General features: G+C 40.7%; 2 protein-coding genes and 1 long non-coding RNA gene across 4 annotated transcripts in view; 1 reads left to right on the top strand and 2 right to left on the bottom strand.

Annotated features, from left to right (window-relative positions):
* Positions 1-1,805: 1,805 nt before the first annotated feature.
* Positions 1,806-2,890, bottom strand: LOC111932099 (uncharacterized). The gene is made up of 2 exons (XR_002865916.2): positions 2,680-2,890; positions 1,806-2,550 (listed from the first exon to the last, which is right to left on the bottom strand). It is a non-coding gene; the product is annotated as an uncharacterized LOC111932099 (long non-coding RNA).
* Positions 2,891-5,091: 2,201 nt separating this feature from the next.
* On the bottom strand, positions 5,092-17,238 carry LOC147652247 (uncharacterized). 2 transcript variants are annotated; one of them, XM_086896903.1, is made up of 2 exons: positions 16,417-17,238; positions 5,092-8,150 (listed from the first exon to the last, which is right to left on the bottom strand). In XM_086896903.1, the coding sequence occupies exons 1-2, from the start codon at positions 16,888-16,890 to the stop codon at positions 8,064-8,066; spliced, it is 561 nt and encodes a 186-aa protein (XP_086753029.1). In that variant the 5' UTR covers positions 16,891-17,238; the 3' UTR covers positions 5,092-8,063. The 2 variants fall into 2 exon arrangements, with proteins under 2 accessions (XP_086753029.1, XP_086753030.1); XM_086896904.1 differs by lacking the exon at positions 5,092-8,150 and having other exon boundaries at positions 13,808-16,547; positions 16,633-17,202.
* Positions 17,203-18,929, top strand: part of GORASP2 (golgi reassembly stacking protein 2) — a 16,563-nt gene continuing 14,836 nt past the window's right edge. Inside the window, exon 1 of the mRNA XM_086896877.1 lies at positions 17,203-17,381. Coding sequence (XP_086753003.1) covers positions 17,319-17,381 — 63 coding nt within the window. The 5' untranslated portion in view covers positions 17,203-17,318. The remainder of the gene's footprint in view (positions 17,382-18,929) is intronic.

Here is an 18,929-nt window from a genome sequence, read left to right as displayed (position 1 = left end):
CAGAACCTTGGTCAGTTTGGACAGGATTGCTGAGACATTAGTACTGTGCATAATATGAAAAACGTGCTTTTGGATTCTAGACCATATTTTGGGGTAACCCACCATTCCCTTGTAAGAGATATAATAATTTTAGGGGCTTTTTATACCAAATAGATTGAAAAATAAGAGTGCATTTTGAATCCATAAAAGTATATAATTATTTTTTTTCATTGTATAGATAAATTATGATTAATTGCTGTTCTATGCATTATCCATAGAACTGTCATTGATTTTAACAGTATATAGGAAATTTGATTTTGATTGCTTTAGGGTAGGATGAACATCCTTCAAGTGGGATAGGTTTTCTTAAGAACAGTTTTATTTCCAAGTTAAATCTTTTATGAAGCAAATTAGTCATGAGAACAATAAATGCAAAAAAGCTTATTAAGTCAATTAGTGTAGCATACAAATGCCATCATGTAAAGCACTAAAAATTATGGAAGATGATTGTGTGGTGTGAGTATTAAGGAATGTTCAGCTTATGCACAGACTGTTCAGTAAAATGTTAGGACCACAACAAGACTGTTTGCAGTTAGTACAGCTCTCTGTGGTCGACAGAATTACACCTGCCTGAATTTCTTCTGCAGTGTTTTATGATATGCAAGTTATGACAGTTGTGCTGAGGGTGACGATACATGAACTGGGAGTATTGCTCACTCAAGAACAGCAACTGAGTGAGGAAGACATGAGAAGATGCAAGCACTGTCTGAAAGCAAAGGGTAAAAGGAAGGATTGCTACAAAACAGAGGGATTTGTGTTTCATTAGAGCAGTTGAAAGAATCAGACTTTTGGACAAAGCAAAATTAAAATTTTAGTTGGAAGAAAAGGTAAGATGCAAGATGAAGATTATAAGCAGACCTGGTAAAAATAAAGTTCTGTTTCTCTGCTTTAATAGATCTATCTACTGAGGAAAAACGGAACATTGTTTCATAATGATGATAACAGAAAAAAGCTGAAGACAAAGTATTAAAGACCTTGAGTTATTTCTGCTATGTATAAGTACTCTGTTCAGCATCTGAATGTAATTATTTCAGATTGTATACTTGAGATGTGTATTTGTGAGTGCATTTATGTGTCTTGGTATAAATGAAAAGAACATGTACATGCCTTACATACTCAGTGTGTATCGGAAAAAATTAAGTTTTGCACGATGATGACTGTTTTGTGTAGGACTTTTCAGGACAGTTGAAGTATAATATTAAACAAACATATAGTGAAGGAAATAGTAAATTATTTTCCCTTACCCTTGAATGTATGTGTGTGTGTTGGATGTTTATACAAATTATTAAACCTCTATCATATGAAATTCTCAAATTACATACTTTTTTACAGGATACCAGTCTGGTTCATCTAAGAATAGTTGGCTTGATGCAGGAATTACTGTGTAAAAATTTTTGGCCTTGTTTTTGTGGAAAGGTGTTGTGTCACGACTGATGGAGCACAAAGATGTAAGGTGATAGGAAATGGAGAAAAACTAGGTTTAACATTCAAGAAAACCTAGAAAAAATGTCACTACAGGCAAAATCAACACTAATGTAAGTACAATTACTTTAGCTTAGATTATGGAAGTCTATCATCTGTGACCACAGTGTAAGCTGGTTGGAAGCCATATCTTCTCACTGTGACATCATTAAGAGTTTCAACTGTGCTGGTGCATAAAGCAGGCATGCTGGCCTTCCAAAAAATAGAAACTTGAATCCTACTTTAAATCCAACAGGTGAAAGTGTCTCTAAAAACAACATGAGAAAGGCATAAGACATTTCTCATTCAGTGTCATATGTTATTTATATCTTCTAAAGTTTGCATGTATTATAAATTACATTCACTGTTTAACACATTGCCTTATTAGGACTTCCCACAGGCCTCAGCAAAAAAGGCCATTAATCTCAATTAAGCTTCTTCCTTTATTTTTGGGAAGGCTGCCCGCAGGGTAAGACTGACATTTGTTCTTGTGGGTATACATCCAGCCTTACCACTAGATAAACTCTTTATTTCCATTAGTGTGAGGCTTTTTCTGGTTCCTTGTTGTATTTTCTGGCTGTGAGCAGCCTCTGAAGAGGAGTCCCTTATTGACTGACTCTTCCAGGTGATTCACTCTCCTGCCAGGCGCACAGCAATGGCCATCACTAAACATGCTAGCACAGCTCTTGATTATCTCGAGGAGTACAGCTTCACTGGGCAGCAGGATGACATCTCCATATGCTGGGTTTAACAGTGCTGAACCAAAGAACCACAGTTGTTCTGATTACAGCAGGATTTCCTATCTATGAAAAAAATTACTTTTACTAATACATTATAACCAGGACTCTTAATAAGTCATTGTTTTAATTTGCCAGTAGGTGTGCTGATAACTCACTGTGTTCACATATCTTGGTTGCACTTTAAAAGTCTATTACTTGTACCTGACTCAGTTATGTTTCAGGGGTACTATATTTCTTCATCCTGTTTTGATCATCATGGCTCTTCTATTAGCCTACAACTTCACAAGAAGAGGTGTGGAGGATTTTCCCACTACAAAAGAATCAAGTTTAGTTTCCCTGCAGTAAATACCCTATATCAGTGAGTAGTTGTTAGTTTTTACTCAGTCATAGCAAATGTAATTATTCTGTAGGTACAAATTAAATACCAGCTTTATCTTACAGTATAATGTGAGGGGTCTTCTTTTGTCTTCCCGAGCATACAAGGCCTGTCTTTATGCAAGCTATGATGTGAAGTCCCAGACTGCTAATTGTGACCTGGCTCTCTGGCTGTAAGAGCTGTAATTGCCATCAGACAGCTCCCTCTGCTTCCTGAAGTGAGCACGTGCAGTCTGATTGCAGCATTAGAGCTCGTGTTGCAGGTAAAAGTAGTTAAAAAAAAATCTCTTTCTTTCAAATATATCAACGAACTACTAGGCCAGTAATTGCTACAATTTTCCTTCCCTAAAAGCCTAGAGGTTTTTTTTCCTCTCAGAAATTCTGTGACTACAGTGTAAATAATTATGCCTAACTATTGTTGAACAACTTAAGAATTCATGTTAATTTTCTATATATAATGCTGCTATAATTGTACAATTACTGCTGTACTGGAAGCAGGCCAGAGGTGGAATAGAGGTTCTCAGGGGAGTTTGAAGGCTCTCCCATTTTTTCCTCAGCTCAGACCAGAGCTGTCTCCATTAGGTTGGCAAAGCAGCCAAAAAAATGAACTGAAATCACTGGATTATACTACAGAGATTTTGTTAGATTCTCAGAAAAACGTGCATGGCTTGAATTTACAACAGGAATGCCTGTTCCCCCTCTCATTTTTTAGCAAATACACTTAGTTAAAAGAGCTTCAACAAACATAGGGCCCTTAGGAGTATGCCCTCAGTTTAGGGTTTATGTAGTGAGCTACATAATTCATCTATCTACCCAGGTAATTTCTAAAAAGGCACAATTCATATACAAGTGTACATCTTGAGCCTTGTAACAACAAATTATTCTGCAAATACAGGATGTCCACCAAATTTTAGAAGTAAATAATGTTTTATATATCTTTTTATCTGTCTTCCCAGCACTCCATATTTCTCATCCTTCCAGTGAATGGATCAATAGATCCTTTTAAATGTGTGTATAGGGGAGAGAGAGTGTACAAGGAAAGCTTCTGTGCCAGGCTGCCAAGCCAGTCTCTTATGCCCAACTTTGAATGGAAGACCAGATTGTGAAGTTGTTCTAACATGAGAAAAAAAACCCCACCAGGATTTCTTGGGTACAAATTAAAGGAGAAAGAGAACTGGTTCGCCAAAGAACATTCACACAGGGGTGATTTCAAGATAGTAAAGCCCAGCAGGCAGAATGGAAATGTACAGCACACTCCTGGTAGAAGCCAAGAAACAATTTGATACCAGTTAAGTGATGGTCTTTGCATATAGTTTGAAATAGGCACCAACATAGAGTACTTTATTTTGAAGGAATAAATAGAAATGTAGATGAATATTTACCAGTCATAACTGCTTACTTATATAATTTTAGATGCATAAGGTTTTTCTGGCAGTAACATCTTTTCATTACATCCATAGGCACTAGAAACCTTTTTAACCATCTACATCACTCAGCAAAGGGTATTAAGAGGAATTGTGCAGAGAGGTAGATCTTTCTTCGACCCACTTTTTAAACTTATGTTTATCTATGTTAAGTCAGATTAATTTTCTAATAGTGTTGATACCTGTCAAGTTACGTTTTGGTTTCCTAGGCTAAATAATACAAGTTTCATTGCTAAAAAGAATTTGAAATGGCAAAGGGCAAAGTTAAACAGTGAAAAATAAACTGTATAGAAACAGATTCGTAGAGCAAGTAATTTGAGCTAACAGATTATTCTATGTGATTTGAGTCTGATGTGCTCTCTGAAATGCAGATTCAGCAATCTGAGCAGCTGTTCAGCAGTTACAACAAAGAATACCAAGGATTTAGAAAAATTGAGGCCCATTTACCTATTATTCTGTAAAACCAAGCTTTTATCTCTAGTTGTGAATGAGAGATGTGATTTGGTAAAACTAAAACTAAGTCACATTCAGACTGACTGTTTTCTAAAATAAATCAATTACAGCTTGAAAAGCTTTTACATAGTAAGTTATGCAGAATCTTCTCATGGAGAACTGGATGTATATCTCAAAATCAGACCAAATATCTTGATCAGTTATTATATAAGAAATGAAGAAAACAATATAAAAGAATAGATTTAAAGCTTGCATATAAAATAAATCAAATGATAGAAATATCTTACCCAGAGTATTTTGATTGTACATTCTTTTGTTATGCACTACATCCTACAAGTAGCTTTTAAACTACCTTATAAATTGAAGATCTTTATAATTTCTTCTGTATTTATCCATGCTCTATAAGCCACATTGTAATTGTAGCTAGTTTTATGAGCCTGTGTTATTTGTAGAGCTCTGGACTTGGTAACATTTTATAAGATGCAGCTGTTGAACTGCTTTTAGCTGGTTCAGTAATGGTTGCAATTTTTTCGCAGTTGACTGTAATTCCGGGGATTTAGTTGATTTGCTATTTAAAAACAAAAACAACAAAACAGGAAACTGTTGATAAATGACATTTTTAATTTATGCAGTTATGTTGTAATCTGTTAACTGCTCTCTAACAGATCAAGACCTAACAGCATGAATAAAGAGGTAGCTTAGAACCTAACATTAAAAAAAGTGACTTCACCCTGGTGTAATGCTGTTGAATTTTAGTGCAGTTACACAGAGGAAAGCTAGGATGAAACTGAATGAACTAGAACCAGGTGTACTGCCCTGGTTCTAAAAGGGACATGACTGTAGAGGAAGAAAAAAGTAGTTTAGGGAAAAATAAGGTCAGGGTGATCACAAGAGATGCTCTGCATTCCTTTTGTCAGTCTGCACCTTGGTTTCCAGCTACGATTTCAGGGTCATACTTCATGGCTGAACATCCAGTGACTTTACCCTGCCAAACTTTGCTGCTGTGGTACAGCTGCACAGCTGCATGTAACGTATAAGAATGGTGGGCGCAGTAATTCCTGTGTGAATACTCAAGTTATATTGTCCTATTCAGGATCATGTCCAGATTTCTTTCGAATATCTCTAAGAATGAAGAATGAGGATATATTTAATACCTGGTGTCTCCTATTTTCCTTCTATATGTGATGGTGAAGCCTAAGTACATAGCTGGAAGTGAGAATAGATTATTCCACTTGCAGTTAGGAGGGAGACCTGACTAGCAAAGTCATCAAATCTAAACTACCTTAAAATCTAGAGACCTACAAAAAAACAAAACAAAACATCCCCCTAAAGACAAATAAACATCCTCCAACCCTACCCAACAAACAGAGATCCAGTGTAAAAGAAGACTAAATATTTTCATCTTCTTTCCAGATACCAGAAGAATCAAATTTCAGATGGATCTATTAGTCTTTTATATTTATTTGGCCTGAACAAATATAATACTAAACATGCTGGAAATATCTCACAGGTGATAAAGAATTGAATTGTATATTTAAAATGGAGAAATAAAATCATTCCCCACTATCATCTCAATATTTTTGATAAGGGTTAACCATTAGAAAACTCTTATACAGGGTCAGGGGTTTCCCTAAAAACAATGAAATTATTGAAGATGAAGGAGACAGGTTTTTCTGTGCCTTATGTGCTTGGACTTCTTCATGAATGACTGGTATTGACTGAGACAGTCAGTTTGTGTTGTTGGTGTTCTTAAAGTAGTTGTATTTAAATTTGTTTCAACAGCTTTGCTAACACTTTGCACTGAACAGTTTGCAATCATAGCTTTTTAAGGCAACTAGAAGTTAACCTGTGTTTTTCTTTTGTTTGCTTTTTGACTGAGTGGGATTATCTAAACTGTTACCCATATTACAGTAATTAATTCAAAAGCTCTCTAATATCTGTTTCTCATTATGGCATAGTTAGGTCATGAGTTGTGTATTTAAAAAAAAAAAAAGGAAGAACTGTAACAAATAAGAGTCACTGTTCCAAGATGCCTGTGCAATTTTGCATTCTGACTTCATTTTGCACTGAGCAGACTTTAAAATTTCTACTTTCTAGTTCACATTTTCCCATCTTAGTCTCTGTATAAGGGACATATTAAAGGTTGAGCAAAAGGAAGTAGCCAGTTTTTACCAGGGAAAGTACAGGGAGATAAAACAAACTGAGATGACATAGAAACCCCCTACAAATCTTACATTGTGTATTTTAAAGGACAAATAGGCTTGTACAAAATGGAGCCATACAGGAAATAGACCCACTGCCCTTGATATTCTAATACGAAAAAATACAGCCCTAAAGCTTGTGTCAGTAGACCCCAGTCAGCAGATTTCCTGTTTCCCACTGGGCTTTCAGTGGTCATTGAAGAGAAGCAGTAGGAAGAAGCAGTTGGAGTGAAGGCCAGGGCAGCAAAACAGCACACAGATGTATGGGTGAGATCCAAGACCTGGATCTGAGAATTTCCTGTAGGTAGGCCTGTGGCTGTGAGCCTGTGCCTCTTCCAGCTCCTGCTGGATCTGGGCCTTAGCCTGCAATTTCTGGCTCTTGCAGCACTCTTATGTTCCTTTTCTAAGCAGTTCTGTGGCTTCCACCAAAACCAGTGGGTAAACTGCCTTTCCTCTGCTCATTTCTTGGCTGCAGTAATTTCCTCTGTGCTTCTGTTTGTTAGTCTCTTTATGGTGACCGCAATTTTTCCCCTTCCTGCTGACTTAAGTAGGAAAAACATTCAAATGTTCATCTGTTTTCAATTTTCTTCAGACATTTAACTCTTTCTATCCTTGATGTTGTTTTGCTTAGCAGATTCTTGGCCCAAAACCCTCTTTCAGGAGTGCCTGGGACTAGGACAATATCCAAGTTTGTTTTGGAAGTTAAAAGCCACATGTAACATCCCACAGTTCACTGAATCTGACACCACATGAAGAAAAGACGCTCAAAGAAATACACCTGGTAGGTGATGTCTGTCCCTGAAATAAAAAATAAAGCATCTTCCAGAAACATCTTTGAAAGTCCTAGCTAATGCTTTGTACATAATTTCTCTCTAACATCACACTCAACACTATCCCATGAGTCAGAAGGAAGCCCTCATGGTTAAGGTTCAGTCATTTCTGTGAATAACACCACACTCTTCACAGTATGTTATAGCATAAAAGCTGGTCTATACATTCAAGGAGGTATTGCAGGACTTGAACCCCTTGGCTCTAGTAGTGATCTACCTAGAATAGCTAGAAGAGGAGTCAGTGCCAGCAGGAATAAAGGGGCAGCTCCAGAAACTGGCTGGGTCTTTCCAAGTGGTACTATATCACCAGTCCTGTCATTTTCACTGACACCTGCAAATCCTATCTCAAAATAAATAAAAGGATATTCCAGCACATCCTGGGCCCACCAGCCCTTGTTTCCCAAACTTTGTGCTTGCTGAGAAATGAATCTGATCAGGTGGCACTAGCAAGGGCCATTGAATCATTCTTGTCAGCAGTATGGGAAAGCATTGTTCTGTGTCATTTGGCTTTCAGTGCAGTGATTTCAGATGACAAACTGCTTATTTGATTTTTAAGCTCAACACATGGGTGACATCCTCAGCTGCTGCCTTTGGGACACTGCAGAAAGCAGGGAGAGCTCCATCTGCCTGCAGTGAAATGGAAACCACATCAAACAGATGCTTATCCAGGGACAGTGATTCTTGTCATAAACTGTTCCTTAACTTAGTTTAACATACCTAGGTAGCTGTGAAAATGACTTCTGGCACTTTTTCTCATGCTATAACTCATTGGTTTCGCTAATTCAACCAGGAAGTGCTTGAGCATTTCCTCTTTGGAAGTGGTGCCAAGAGCACACATACAGCCAGCAAAGGAAGGATTAACCTAAGCTCCAGCTTCTAGCTGCTCTCATTAGTACATGTGAGAGACAGAAATTCCAATTTTTTTTTGGAGAAAGGTAGGGTGCTGCATTGAGTTGAAACTGCTTTCTGGCTAGGCTTACAGGATCTGATTACATCCTAGGATTTTTCTCTCTACTTAATCAATTTTATTTGCTCCCTCCAGCAAGAGCTCATTAAGAGAATGGTCATCTGGCTTTAACAAACTCCGCCCACAGAATAATTCTACCCACTAGTATTCTTCCTAGGATTTTAAGGCCATTATTTGAGGATTGCCACTCCCATGGCATCTATTACATTACCAGTTTGTTTTATTGTATTCAAGCTCCCAAACCTAATCCAAAAATAAATAATGTTCACAAGGAGAGGTCTCCTGCTTCCTCAGGGATGTGATAAATACCAGCAGAAGCTCAAAAAATACATTTCCTTGTTGTGGAAGATAGAATCCTTCTACTTAATACTTGCAGGAAAAGGAATTATCAGCTACTGAGGCAGAAGAAAATTAATCACAAAAGACTTCTCAGGACAAGAAAAGATAAAGGACAGGGAGTTGAATGTTGGTTTTGTTGGGGTTTTTTTTCTGAAGGGAGGATTAAAAATAACTTCGGAAATGTATAATTGTGGAACCTTTCATATTATATGTCAGGATGAAAACAATTCAAAAATATAACAAAGACTAAAATGGTATTTTCCTGAGGCTAAAGCAGATTGAGCTTTCTCTGAGCTAGCAATGTATTGTTTCGAGCATGGCTGGAAAGAGGCTAATGGTGCTTAGTTTGTAGCTGTCCAGAAGATGAAGGAATGTGCCCTTCTGTGACTAATGAATGCACTTAGCAGGGCTGTCAGGGAGCTGGGGCTCTGTGGGCAGGAAAGAGGAGTCTTGTGAACTTGTATAGCCCATGGGCTCAGATCATCCTTGTGTCAGACTGCAGCATTTGTCCTATTTATCTCAAATTCCCTGTAATAATATTTTATTCTTTTTTTCTGTAAAGAACGACCTTCTAGGACCTTTGCATTTCTCCCTCTTTCACCCTATTCACGTGTTGCAGGTTAGCCAAAAGAGGAATAGCACAGTAATAGCACATGAGTAGCTCAAGGCAGTGTTTATAGACTGCCTGGTTTCAGAAAGCCCCTCTTCTGGACTTAGGGATGCAGAAGATAATTGGCTTCTGGGAGAGACAACTCTCTGGTAACTCTGCCTTGGTACAAAGGCAGTTTCTTGTGGCTTTTAGAACTGCTCCTCTACTCTGACAACCAAATCTATGAAGGCCAAAGCTATAAAATCAAATACTGTGGGTGAAACCATCACAGGGATTTCTTTTATCCCTGATATTCAAGAATTACATTTGGCATTTCTGCCTGGTCAAATCTGTCAGGCCAGGTGTAATTTCTCTTTTTAATGTTCAATGTGTTTGCAATAACTCTGTAAAGCCTATAAAAAAAGGTCTGGAATTTTTTCCAAGAAGGACCTTTGTGTCAGGTTCAACAAATGGGACCCTATTCAGAACAGGAAACTAAAGGATTTAATATATGATGCATTTTAAAATACAGGGAGGGTTTTAGTGTAAGGCTTTCTCCAGTACTGATTTCTTCTAGAAGAGTCACCAACAGCTGTTCTAAACATCCCTCAGCAGACTCCGACAGTTTGATAGTACTGTCAAGGTGTACATTTGCTTTCCTGTCTTACTGCTCTTTTATCTTAAACTGTAAAATTTGAGTTGGGAAACTCCAAAATAAATTTTTAGTTTTGGGGTTTTTCACATGGACCAAAATCTGTCATTAATGTTTCAGCCTGTACTTTAGATAAAGGGCTCTAGAGAAACTGTAGACAAAGCAAAATGTAGAGCTGACTTCTTAATTCACAATAAAAGAATGTAAAGCGCTTTATAGAACTAAAGCTGGAGTAGTACACATCACTATACAAAATACTGAGCACCTAAGACACTGCAGAATGGATTCTGTGAGCAAAAAAGCTTTCTCATTTGGTTTTTTGTATTTAAGAAAACAGGATTTTGGTATACATCCTTGGTAAATAAAAAGGAGTGCAGGAGCAAATATTTGACTATCAACAAAATCTCTTAGTATAAGCAGTTTTCAAAACTCCAGATTTTAGGCTAACCACTTGGGTCAAAAATGACTGACAACGCATGTAAGTATCATGTAATGAATTGGTTGGAAATTACTTAATTTATCCTTCATTATGAACCCTTCTTCACAACATCCCTAGCTGCAGTACTCCCAAAGCCAGCTGCTATCTACAGCTGAATAGAAGCAGGCACATTAAGCCTCTTAAATACTTGCATTGTGATTCCTAAATTGGGTAGCCAGAACCTTAGTCTATGCAATTGCTTCTATAATTAAGATTCTATCTGTGTTTCTATAATGAACCCTGTTTTCAGCTCAGTATAGTTCAAAGAGACTTATTTTCTTTTTTTAGCAGTGATTTCACATACATTGTGTTATTTCCTGGTTAATAATGAAGTGAATCTTTGAAACATTTTGACATTTGTCATAAACTCTGTGCCCTCTCTAAATCATTCACCAGTGCATCTTTTACTGTGAATAACATCTATTAAAAGGTTCTTTTCTATTATGTCTCCTCTTCATAATACACTCTGTAAGAATTCTTAACACTGTGCTTCAGGCCAGAATTTGGGGGCTGATGTCTATACAAAATAGAACAAACTAGAGTAAGGATTGCAAGTTCAAAAGTTATGGAGACAAGGAAGAGAGGACATTGATTTTACTAAGCCCATTCCAATATTCAGGTAAACATTTTCAAAACTATAGGAGCAGAAAATGTCTATTTTTGAGCTTAATCAGTCTTAAAGACTCAGATGGAACGCCTATAGGAAGCAAAAAACTGTATAACAAGACATTCTGTCAGAAACCTATGGATACAATATCTTTAATAGTCAAGGCTGTGCCTCTCAGATCTGTGTGAAAAATACTTAACAGTGTCTAACTCGAAGCTACTGGGTCCTCAGCAGCTTTGGGAAGACAGAGTTTAACTGTAGTACAGCCAAGTCAATCACTTTTTCAAGTCAAATTAATGAAGGGTTTAGGTAGTTTCCTGTGTCCTATTAACAGAACCTCCACAAATTTGTTTTGCTGAGTGGTTTCTGAAACAAAAGCCTTGATTCTGGTCTCAACTGACTTGGGGAAGAGAGCTGTAGATTACCTTTACAATTCTCTGATCTGCTGATGGCATCTGCAGTCCTTGGTGCAAATTACAGCAGCCAGAGGAATTGTTCCTGATAGTAACCAGAGCATGACAACACTGACTACAGCTCTAACACGTGCCCATGCTGGGAGCTCTGGGGAAAAATCAGAGAGCAATTCTGGCAGCTATCTGCCACAGAGCACTCCCCTTAGAGATGCAGTGTGCAGTAGGCTGACCCTGAGACATGGTGGCCCTTCCCTCCCACTGCAGAAGAAGATTGCTGTGTGTTGCAATAGCACCAATTTAGTTTTCAGCTGAAGGCTTATGAGCCCCAGCTCCTTCCTTGTTGGATACAAGTCACTCTTAATTGTCTCAGTGAAACTGCTTCTCTTCTCTAATGCATTAATGTAAATCAGCCATAATGCAATGGAAATAGATAGATATTTAGAAGGGTAAAAAATACCAAGTGGTCAAGACTAGGCTCTTTGAGTTTGGCATGGTCTTTTGTGCCTCGTGGAGCACCAGGGGAGAACCAGCCCTGCAGCATTCTCACTGGGAAAACTGCCTAAGAGCAATTTGTCCAGCTAGTGCCTTTCTCCCTTGCACTTCATTCCTTGTTTAGCTTTGTAGCAACTAATGACCATGAAACCAGCTTTACAAAAGCCCCACATTACTTCTGTACTTAACTTTTAGAGCATCAGACTGTAGTATTTAACCATAACCTGCAGAGTTTCAGGGGTTTGTTTGGTCAGAGACTCACTAATGCTTGGCTTCCATTCAAAGTGCTTCACTGTTAATTTCTCCTTACATTCACACGTGGTCTGATCTTTTAACAGTTGTTCCCAGCAGCAGGTCAAGAACAGGTTCAGTCTCACACCCCCTGGCATTTGCACTATGCTGGCCATTGCTACCTTACTCATTTCTTCTCAGATCGCCTCAGTTCCGAAGCACCTGCTGCTCCTGGTCTCCATTGCCTAAAGCTATGGAGAGTGTTTGTGAGTACTCCTGCAGCCAGTGGATGGGTGCATGGCTTCTCTGTGTCAGCAGGCTTTTACCAGCCATTTGTGTGAGCTAGAGCTACATTTTTGTTTTTGTAGAGCTGAAGGGTCTGTGCTTTAGGCCTTCTGTTAATGGGAAGTTCTAAGTATTGTGGGTGCACAGCCAGGTGGATGCCTTCCAAGTACCAGTAGGTTGTTCCCTGTGTGCTTGCAAAGGAGATAAAATCTCCTTGGGCACTGCTAACTTATGAGTTTATCTTAGACATACATCAGACTCTTTATGGCTCCTACCAAGCCCAGTCCTGCTCTGCTGGGACTGAAGTCAACAAGCAGATATTCTGAACTGCAATTCCTCATATCGGGCAATACATTAAGAGCTGAAATGAATGAGGTCATACATTGATTAGGGGACAAAACTAAGAGCTATATTATGACCCATCTTCTTCTTAGTCACTGCACTGCTGCTCTATTTCCACCTGAGACTGTAGCCTTCCTTCACTGTTTGCTTACTGGGACAATCCCTTTTATTACTGTAGGCCTTTCCATAACTCTGGCAGTATTCACTTAATTTAATTTTAAAGTCACCCATTAATTAAAATTATTCTATTTACTGATTCTTAATAATGCCTCAGAAGCTTTTGTTGTGGTATGCATGTCTATGTTTGAGCTTAAGACCGTTTCTGCAATAAATCATCATTTTCTGCTTGTCTTAGCCTCTAAGTGATTTGGGTCAAATAGACTGATTTGTTCACTGTAGCTCTCTTCCTGCCACACATGCCTGGGTTTCTGTCCATTTTAATTCCTGTTTGCCCAGCAACAATAATACAGAAGGGTTAAAGGAGACAAAAAGAAAGCGCAGTTGCTTTTCTTGATCCACTGCATATCCTGCTCTGTAGAAGGATGCTGGCCCTGCTGGAAGCATTTGCAGCACACCCTCTGCAAAGGTCAGTGTGGCTGCTTCATCTATTGCAAACTGGATTTCAGCCAGCAGCTGTAGCTGACAGTTTCAAGAAGGCCACTTCCCCATCCATCTTCCTCAGACAATTGTGTGCAGTCTCCAAACTAATAATTCATCATTTGCACATGTGTGCCTTCTAGTTCATTATTTTATTAACATATTAGAAGGGCTCTGCTTTATTTATTAAATTCATTATTATTCTTATCAAATGATGACATGTTGTTAGCCAGGAAGATGCACTTGCTATCTCACAACTAATTATTGCAATTAAGTTTTCATGGTTCTACCATAAAGCACAGCTCATTAACTTTAATTACTTTTGAAATGCAGCTGCTGAGATACAAATGTAAAAGAACAGGTAGGTTATATTTGTTAGTTAATTTCTGCAAATGGGGTTTGTTGTCTTTAGGTCTTAAGTGATACTTTCAGGCAATCTCATTCCCTATTTCTTAGGTAAGATTTGTCTTTTTTATCTAAGAGGGTTCTGAAGTTTGTTAGTTTTTTTTTCAGACTAGTCCTTTGCCATAGAACATCGGATCAAATTCAAAGATATTTCTTCAAATAAACCTGTGTGTTTCAGTTCAGCCCTGAATGGGAATTGATGGACAACTGCAGGTAGCATCTTTGCTGAGGTGGAGCTATCTCAGAAAGGGTGACAGCACTTTGATGGAAAGCTGAGATGCTGTGGTAAGGCAAAAGTTCTTAAGGAAAAGAATTTCAGGTCTTGCAGTGATGTATGTAGTTTATGTCTCCAGTAAAGGGCCAAGTTCAGACTTCTCCGAAGGGCTGACTTGAGTGATTGTTCTGGTTTGGCTGGGATAGAGTTAATTATTTTCTTAGTCAATGGTTAGAACAAAACATAGCTGCCTATTTTTTAGTTCATCACATGCAGGCATGAAACTTCTACAGATCTCCTGAGGAAGACGGAAATGGAATTTCTTTGTTGCTGTGAAAATAAGACAAACTGAGTACTAGTGCAATGGTACTGACTGGGTCTCAGAGGGTGTAATGTCTGAGCAGACTCAAGGAGCTGCAAAATCTGTTGCCTTGTTTCACCTCTAGCACCTTTAGGAAATGTGAAGAGCATTCCTCCTTTGATAGTACTTCACTCTTGCAGTCAGAGTAGATATAGTTTGTATTTCCTTTCACAAACAGTTGGATGCAATAGCTGCTGCAAATTGCCAGAGCGCTCTTCCTCAGTCCCTCACAAATCCCTCTCAATGGTCACAGGAACAGAATTCAGCCACAGAAGTGTTACTGCCAAAGACAGGGGTGTTTTTCACCTTTAAGTTTGTACACAGTGGGTTTTGCTTTGCTACTTACTGGGAACTGTGGAATTAGAAGTTAGGTTTATAAAATCAGCAGCGTCGAATTTGGCCAGTCCTAGTTTTAAACTTGTTTACAAGTTTAGAGGCCAGATGGAAGTGTGTGAAGGGCTAGTATTCACATCACAGATTTTCAAATGCATATTCATCAAAGTGGCAACGTTTTAATGGCAAAACATTTACTGTTTTTGGTCCTGGTGTTGCTGGGCAGAAACATAAAGGTTTTTCTATTTTTCCAAAGTAAAAGTTTAGATCTTTTCTTTACAGTTTTTAATTACATGGGAAAGGGTTTCTAATAGGTATTTTGCAGTGTTTATTTTGCTGCCTCTGCCCAGAGATTGCTTTTTAAGGATGAGATGTGCTACATCTGAAGTGCAACATGTGCTGAAGTGAGGCTTTCCTGTCTTCAGTGAAGCACAAATATCTGATCCAACATAAACTCTGAGTAGAAAATGGCTGCCATTAATGAAACATTTATTTATTGGCACCAAAGCCACTTACTTCTTCATAATTTCTGGGGAAACAGAATTGTCACTGAAATTTACTGTGTGGTCTAAAAGTGCTCTGGAATTTATGTGACTTTGCCCAGGGAGGAAAGCAACCCATTGTAGACTGGCTTGAGTTGTGGGGTTTTTTTCGTAACACAGTAATTCAAAAGTCTTCCAGTCCAAAGGCAAGGCAATTAAATTGAGCACACTCAAGAGAAGCCTTCACCACATGTTTTCACCCATGGGTCGGTCAGTTTTCAACAAAGGATGGGCCGGCATCACAGAGCCAGTCAGCCACAAGGACAACATCTGGCTAGCATCTGTCTCATGGACACAACAAAACCTTATAAACAACCCACAAAATTGACAGCACCTACCCGGAAGCATCATAAGAAGTATCATACAGGAGCCACTCTGCCACAAGAGAGCAAAAGAATGACAGTGGCTGGTAGTTTGCCATCAGCTATGGATCTTTTAGGAAGCTTTGGATAAAGGGTGGTGAATCACAGCTACTGACTGGATCACACTGTGCTATACTATTGTCTCTATGAACCTCTGATAGCAAGAAAGCAAGCCTGGGATTTCCCTCCTGAATCTAAATGGAATGTGCGCAGAAACATGAAATTTGCCTAAGCTGCTATAGTTTTTTGACTATCAGTTCACATTAACAAATTTCTTGTACTCTATTAAGAGCATAGAAATCCTTGAAAGGTATAGTTTATTTCTGTATTATTCATTTTGCCTTCTTATTTTGTATTGCAACCTCTGGATATCCTAGAGTTGATTTTTTCTTGTACTGATGAGGAGAGACACTGTGTAGGGAGGTAAACATGCCTGAACTGGCTGCAGATGGAGTTCAAAACGGACCATGCCTGACAAGAGTGCCTGGAGAAACACTGTCTGTTTGCTCCAGTGGAAACAGCTGAGCACAGTGAGGTGGTCAGGGGTGGAAAGGGGTTTGTCATCTCTGCAGGCAGCATTGGGGTAAATTCCAAGCAAAGTGCACAGAGGCTTTTAATACTAAGCAGTGAAGCACTATGATAATACAGAGGGAAATGAGTCCAAAAGAAGTGAAGTATGCTAACCTGAATATCCTTTCCGTGCTCCATTAAGAATCTTTTAACACTGTGTTGCAGTTCACTGATAAATAGTGTTTCTGCATAGCTAAAAGGCCGGTGGCAGCAGCATTCCTTAAAGAGGTCACCACGCTGGAGGTCTGTGGGATCGGAACCAGGACGCACTGATGTGCATGGGCAGTGAAAAAGACTTGCAGGAACAAAGAACTCTCGGAGAGGGAATACCTGAATCTGAGATTCGTAGTGCTCCCTGATAACCCACTGCCCGCCTTCTCCAGCTGCACCGAGGCATCCCGCTGGCTCAGGGCAGGGTTTCATTGCCGGCCGAGGGGCGCCGCCAGCGGCTCTCCGCGCACGGACAGCTCTCGGCCGCCGCGTGTGGCGGCACCGCCGGCAGCGAGGATCGGCCCCGTTATCGCGCTGAACTTTGCGGTGCGTGCCCTGAAATGGGTTAGTCCGAAAAACTCGGCCCTTGGGCAGCATTCTCGCTTCTCTGTACCCGTGCACCGCTCCTCCCGCTTCAGCTCCAGCTCCCAGCCAGCTTCTGGCGCTCCCGGCGCCGCCCGGCAGCCCCGACCGGCTCGGCCTCGCAGGGGGAGCGGCACTCGGGAGCTCCAGAGAGCTGTGCGAGTAGAGAAGGCAGCATAGGTTATGACCTTTATGTTCTGTGCACACACTTACTATACGTTATTCATGAAGCTAACACTAATAAATTAATTAACTATTCCTGTCTAGCGCCGTCGGGTGCCGCCGCTCCGCACATGGCGCCGCCGCCCTCGGCCGCCAGGCGGCGACACGGCTGCCGACAGGAGCGCGCGGCCGTGGCCCCTCGCGGCCGCCGTAGGGCCCCGCCTGGCGTCGGGCGGGGGCAGCGCGCGGTGCCACGTCCCCGTCGCGGCGCGTTTGTGGTCATGGGCGCCTCGCAGAGCATCGACATCCCCGGCGGCGGCACAGAGGGCTACCACGTCCTGCGGGTAAGGGCGGCGCGGCCCGGCCGGGCGCCCCGGGCACCCGGCCCGGCGGCGGCCCGCGGGCGTGGGGCCTGTCCCGCCGTGGGGCCGCGCTGGAGCGGCCCGGGGGCTCCCCGCTCGGCCCCGGGGACGCGCTTGGGCAACGGGGCCGCCGGAGCTCCGGAGCGGCTCGCGGGAGCGGTGAGGTGCTCCGGACCCGCCGCTCCCGGATTTGGGAAGTTTGGAGGAAGAATTGGTCCAGAACGAACAATTCCCTGGGCCGGGTCGTGCGGCCAGGCTGTGCCTCCGTATGACCAGGCCGGTGGGCTGGCGCATGGGAGGCGATGCTGGGTTTGGGCAGCCTTTGAGGGCGAGGCGGCCTCTCCTCCAGCAGACGCTGTTCACACCCCAGCCCGCGAGTCTGGGCTGTACTCAGATGCTCCCGGATAACGCGCCAGGCTTGTCCTGGTGGCTGCATCATGGGCTGGACTGGCTGTAGCTGCTGCTCCTCCACGGAAGTTCATGGGTGTCGGATCAAGGTGTTCACATGACAGCCAGCACATCTGAGGGCTGCAACTCCAGTGGAAGTACTGTTTTTCATAGTTACCTTGGTTTTCTTCACATTGTGGCCACAAAACTTTGGTTTTGTATGTGAAATAGAAAATACCTTATTAGGCTGCATTTTTGAGGTTTTGTGGACAGCCTTTTGAATGCCCTTTCTTTTGCTTTCAGTGAGCAGAACGGTCGTGCTGTGGAATCTGAGGCACTGGGGTACAGGCACTTGGCTGGAGTCAGTCCCTGCCCACACCACGGTGCCTTTGCCCCTGTAGCCAGAGTTTGAGTGCCCTCACTCTGGGTACCAGGCTGGGTCAGTGTGTTTGTTGGAATCAGAGCCTTTTGGATAACCTCTGCTTTTGAGAAGCAAATACTGATGTTCTGATCAAATCCGAACATTCTGTTAAAATTTATGTATGGACTAAAGTCACAGTGGGTTTTTTTCCTCCCTTTTAATATTAATGTTATATAAGGGCCCAGTGTTGCTAATTTATGTCAGTCCACTTTGTCTTCTCCATTTCCCCCACAAAAACTAATCTGCAGGTTGGTAAAACTGGCAGACTTCTTTTTTTAGCATAGCACAGTGTAAATTTCAGTAACTTTTTCTTTGGAGACTTGTAAAACCAGTATGTACTTTGCAGTTAGAATATCAATTACATCAGATTTATGAGTTCATACTGTTTGATTAAAGCATGTTAATATATTGAGATTAATCTCTTTTATGAAGTAGAATCTACACATTTTTTCTTATAATCTTGTTTGGATCTGGTGCCTTTTGTTTTGTAAAGGTCAGTCTTTGTAAATGTAATTGAGAGGTGCACATTAAAGAAGTTGATTTCCAAGAGGACATTCCTTATTTATATTAAATGCAGGAAAGGACCTGCCTGCTTTTTTAAGCAGACTGCTATCTCTATTTTTCCCTGCCTTATCTTCTTACTAATATCTTGAGATGCCACAATAATGAGTGATTACTCTTTGTGGACAGGCATCTTAAACTGAATCACATAACAATTATAA

Source organism: Cyanistes caeruleus, chromosome 7, assembly GCF_971803275.1.
Source record: "Cyanistes caeruleus chromosome 7, bCyaCae1.hap1.1, whole genome shotgun sequence".
Classification (NCBI taxonomy): Eukaryota; Metazoa; Chordata; class Aves; order Passeriformes; family Paridae; genus Cyanistes; species Cyanistes caeruleus.
The sequence above is the reverse complement of the archived record's forward strand: the minus strand, read 5'-3'. Positions and strand labels throughout refer to the sequence as shown.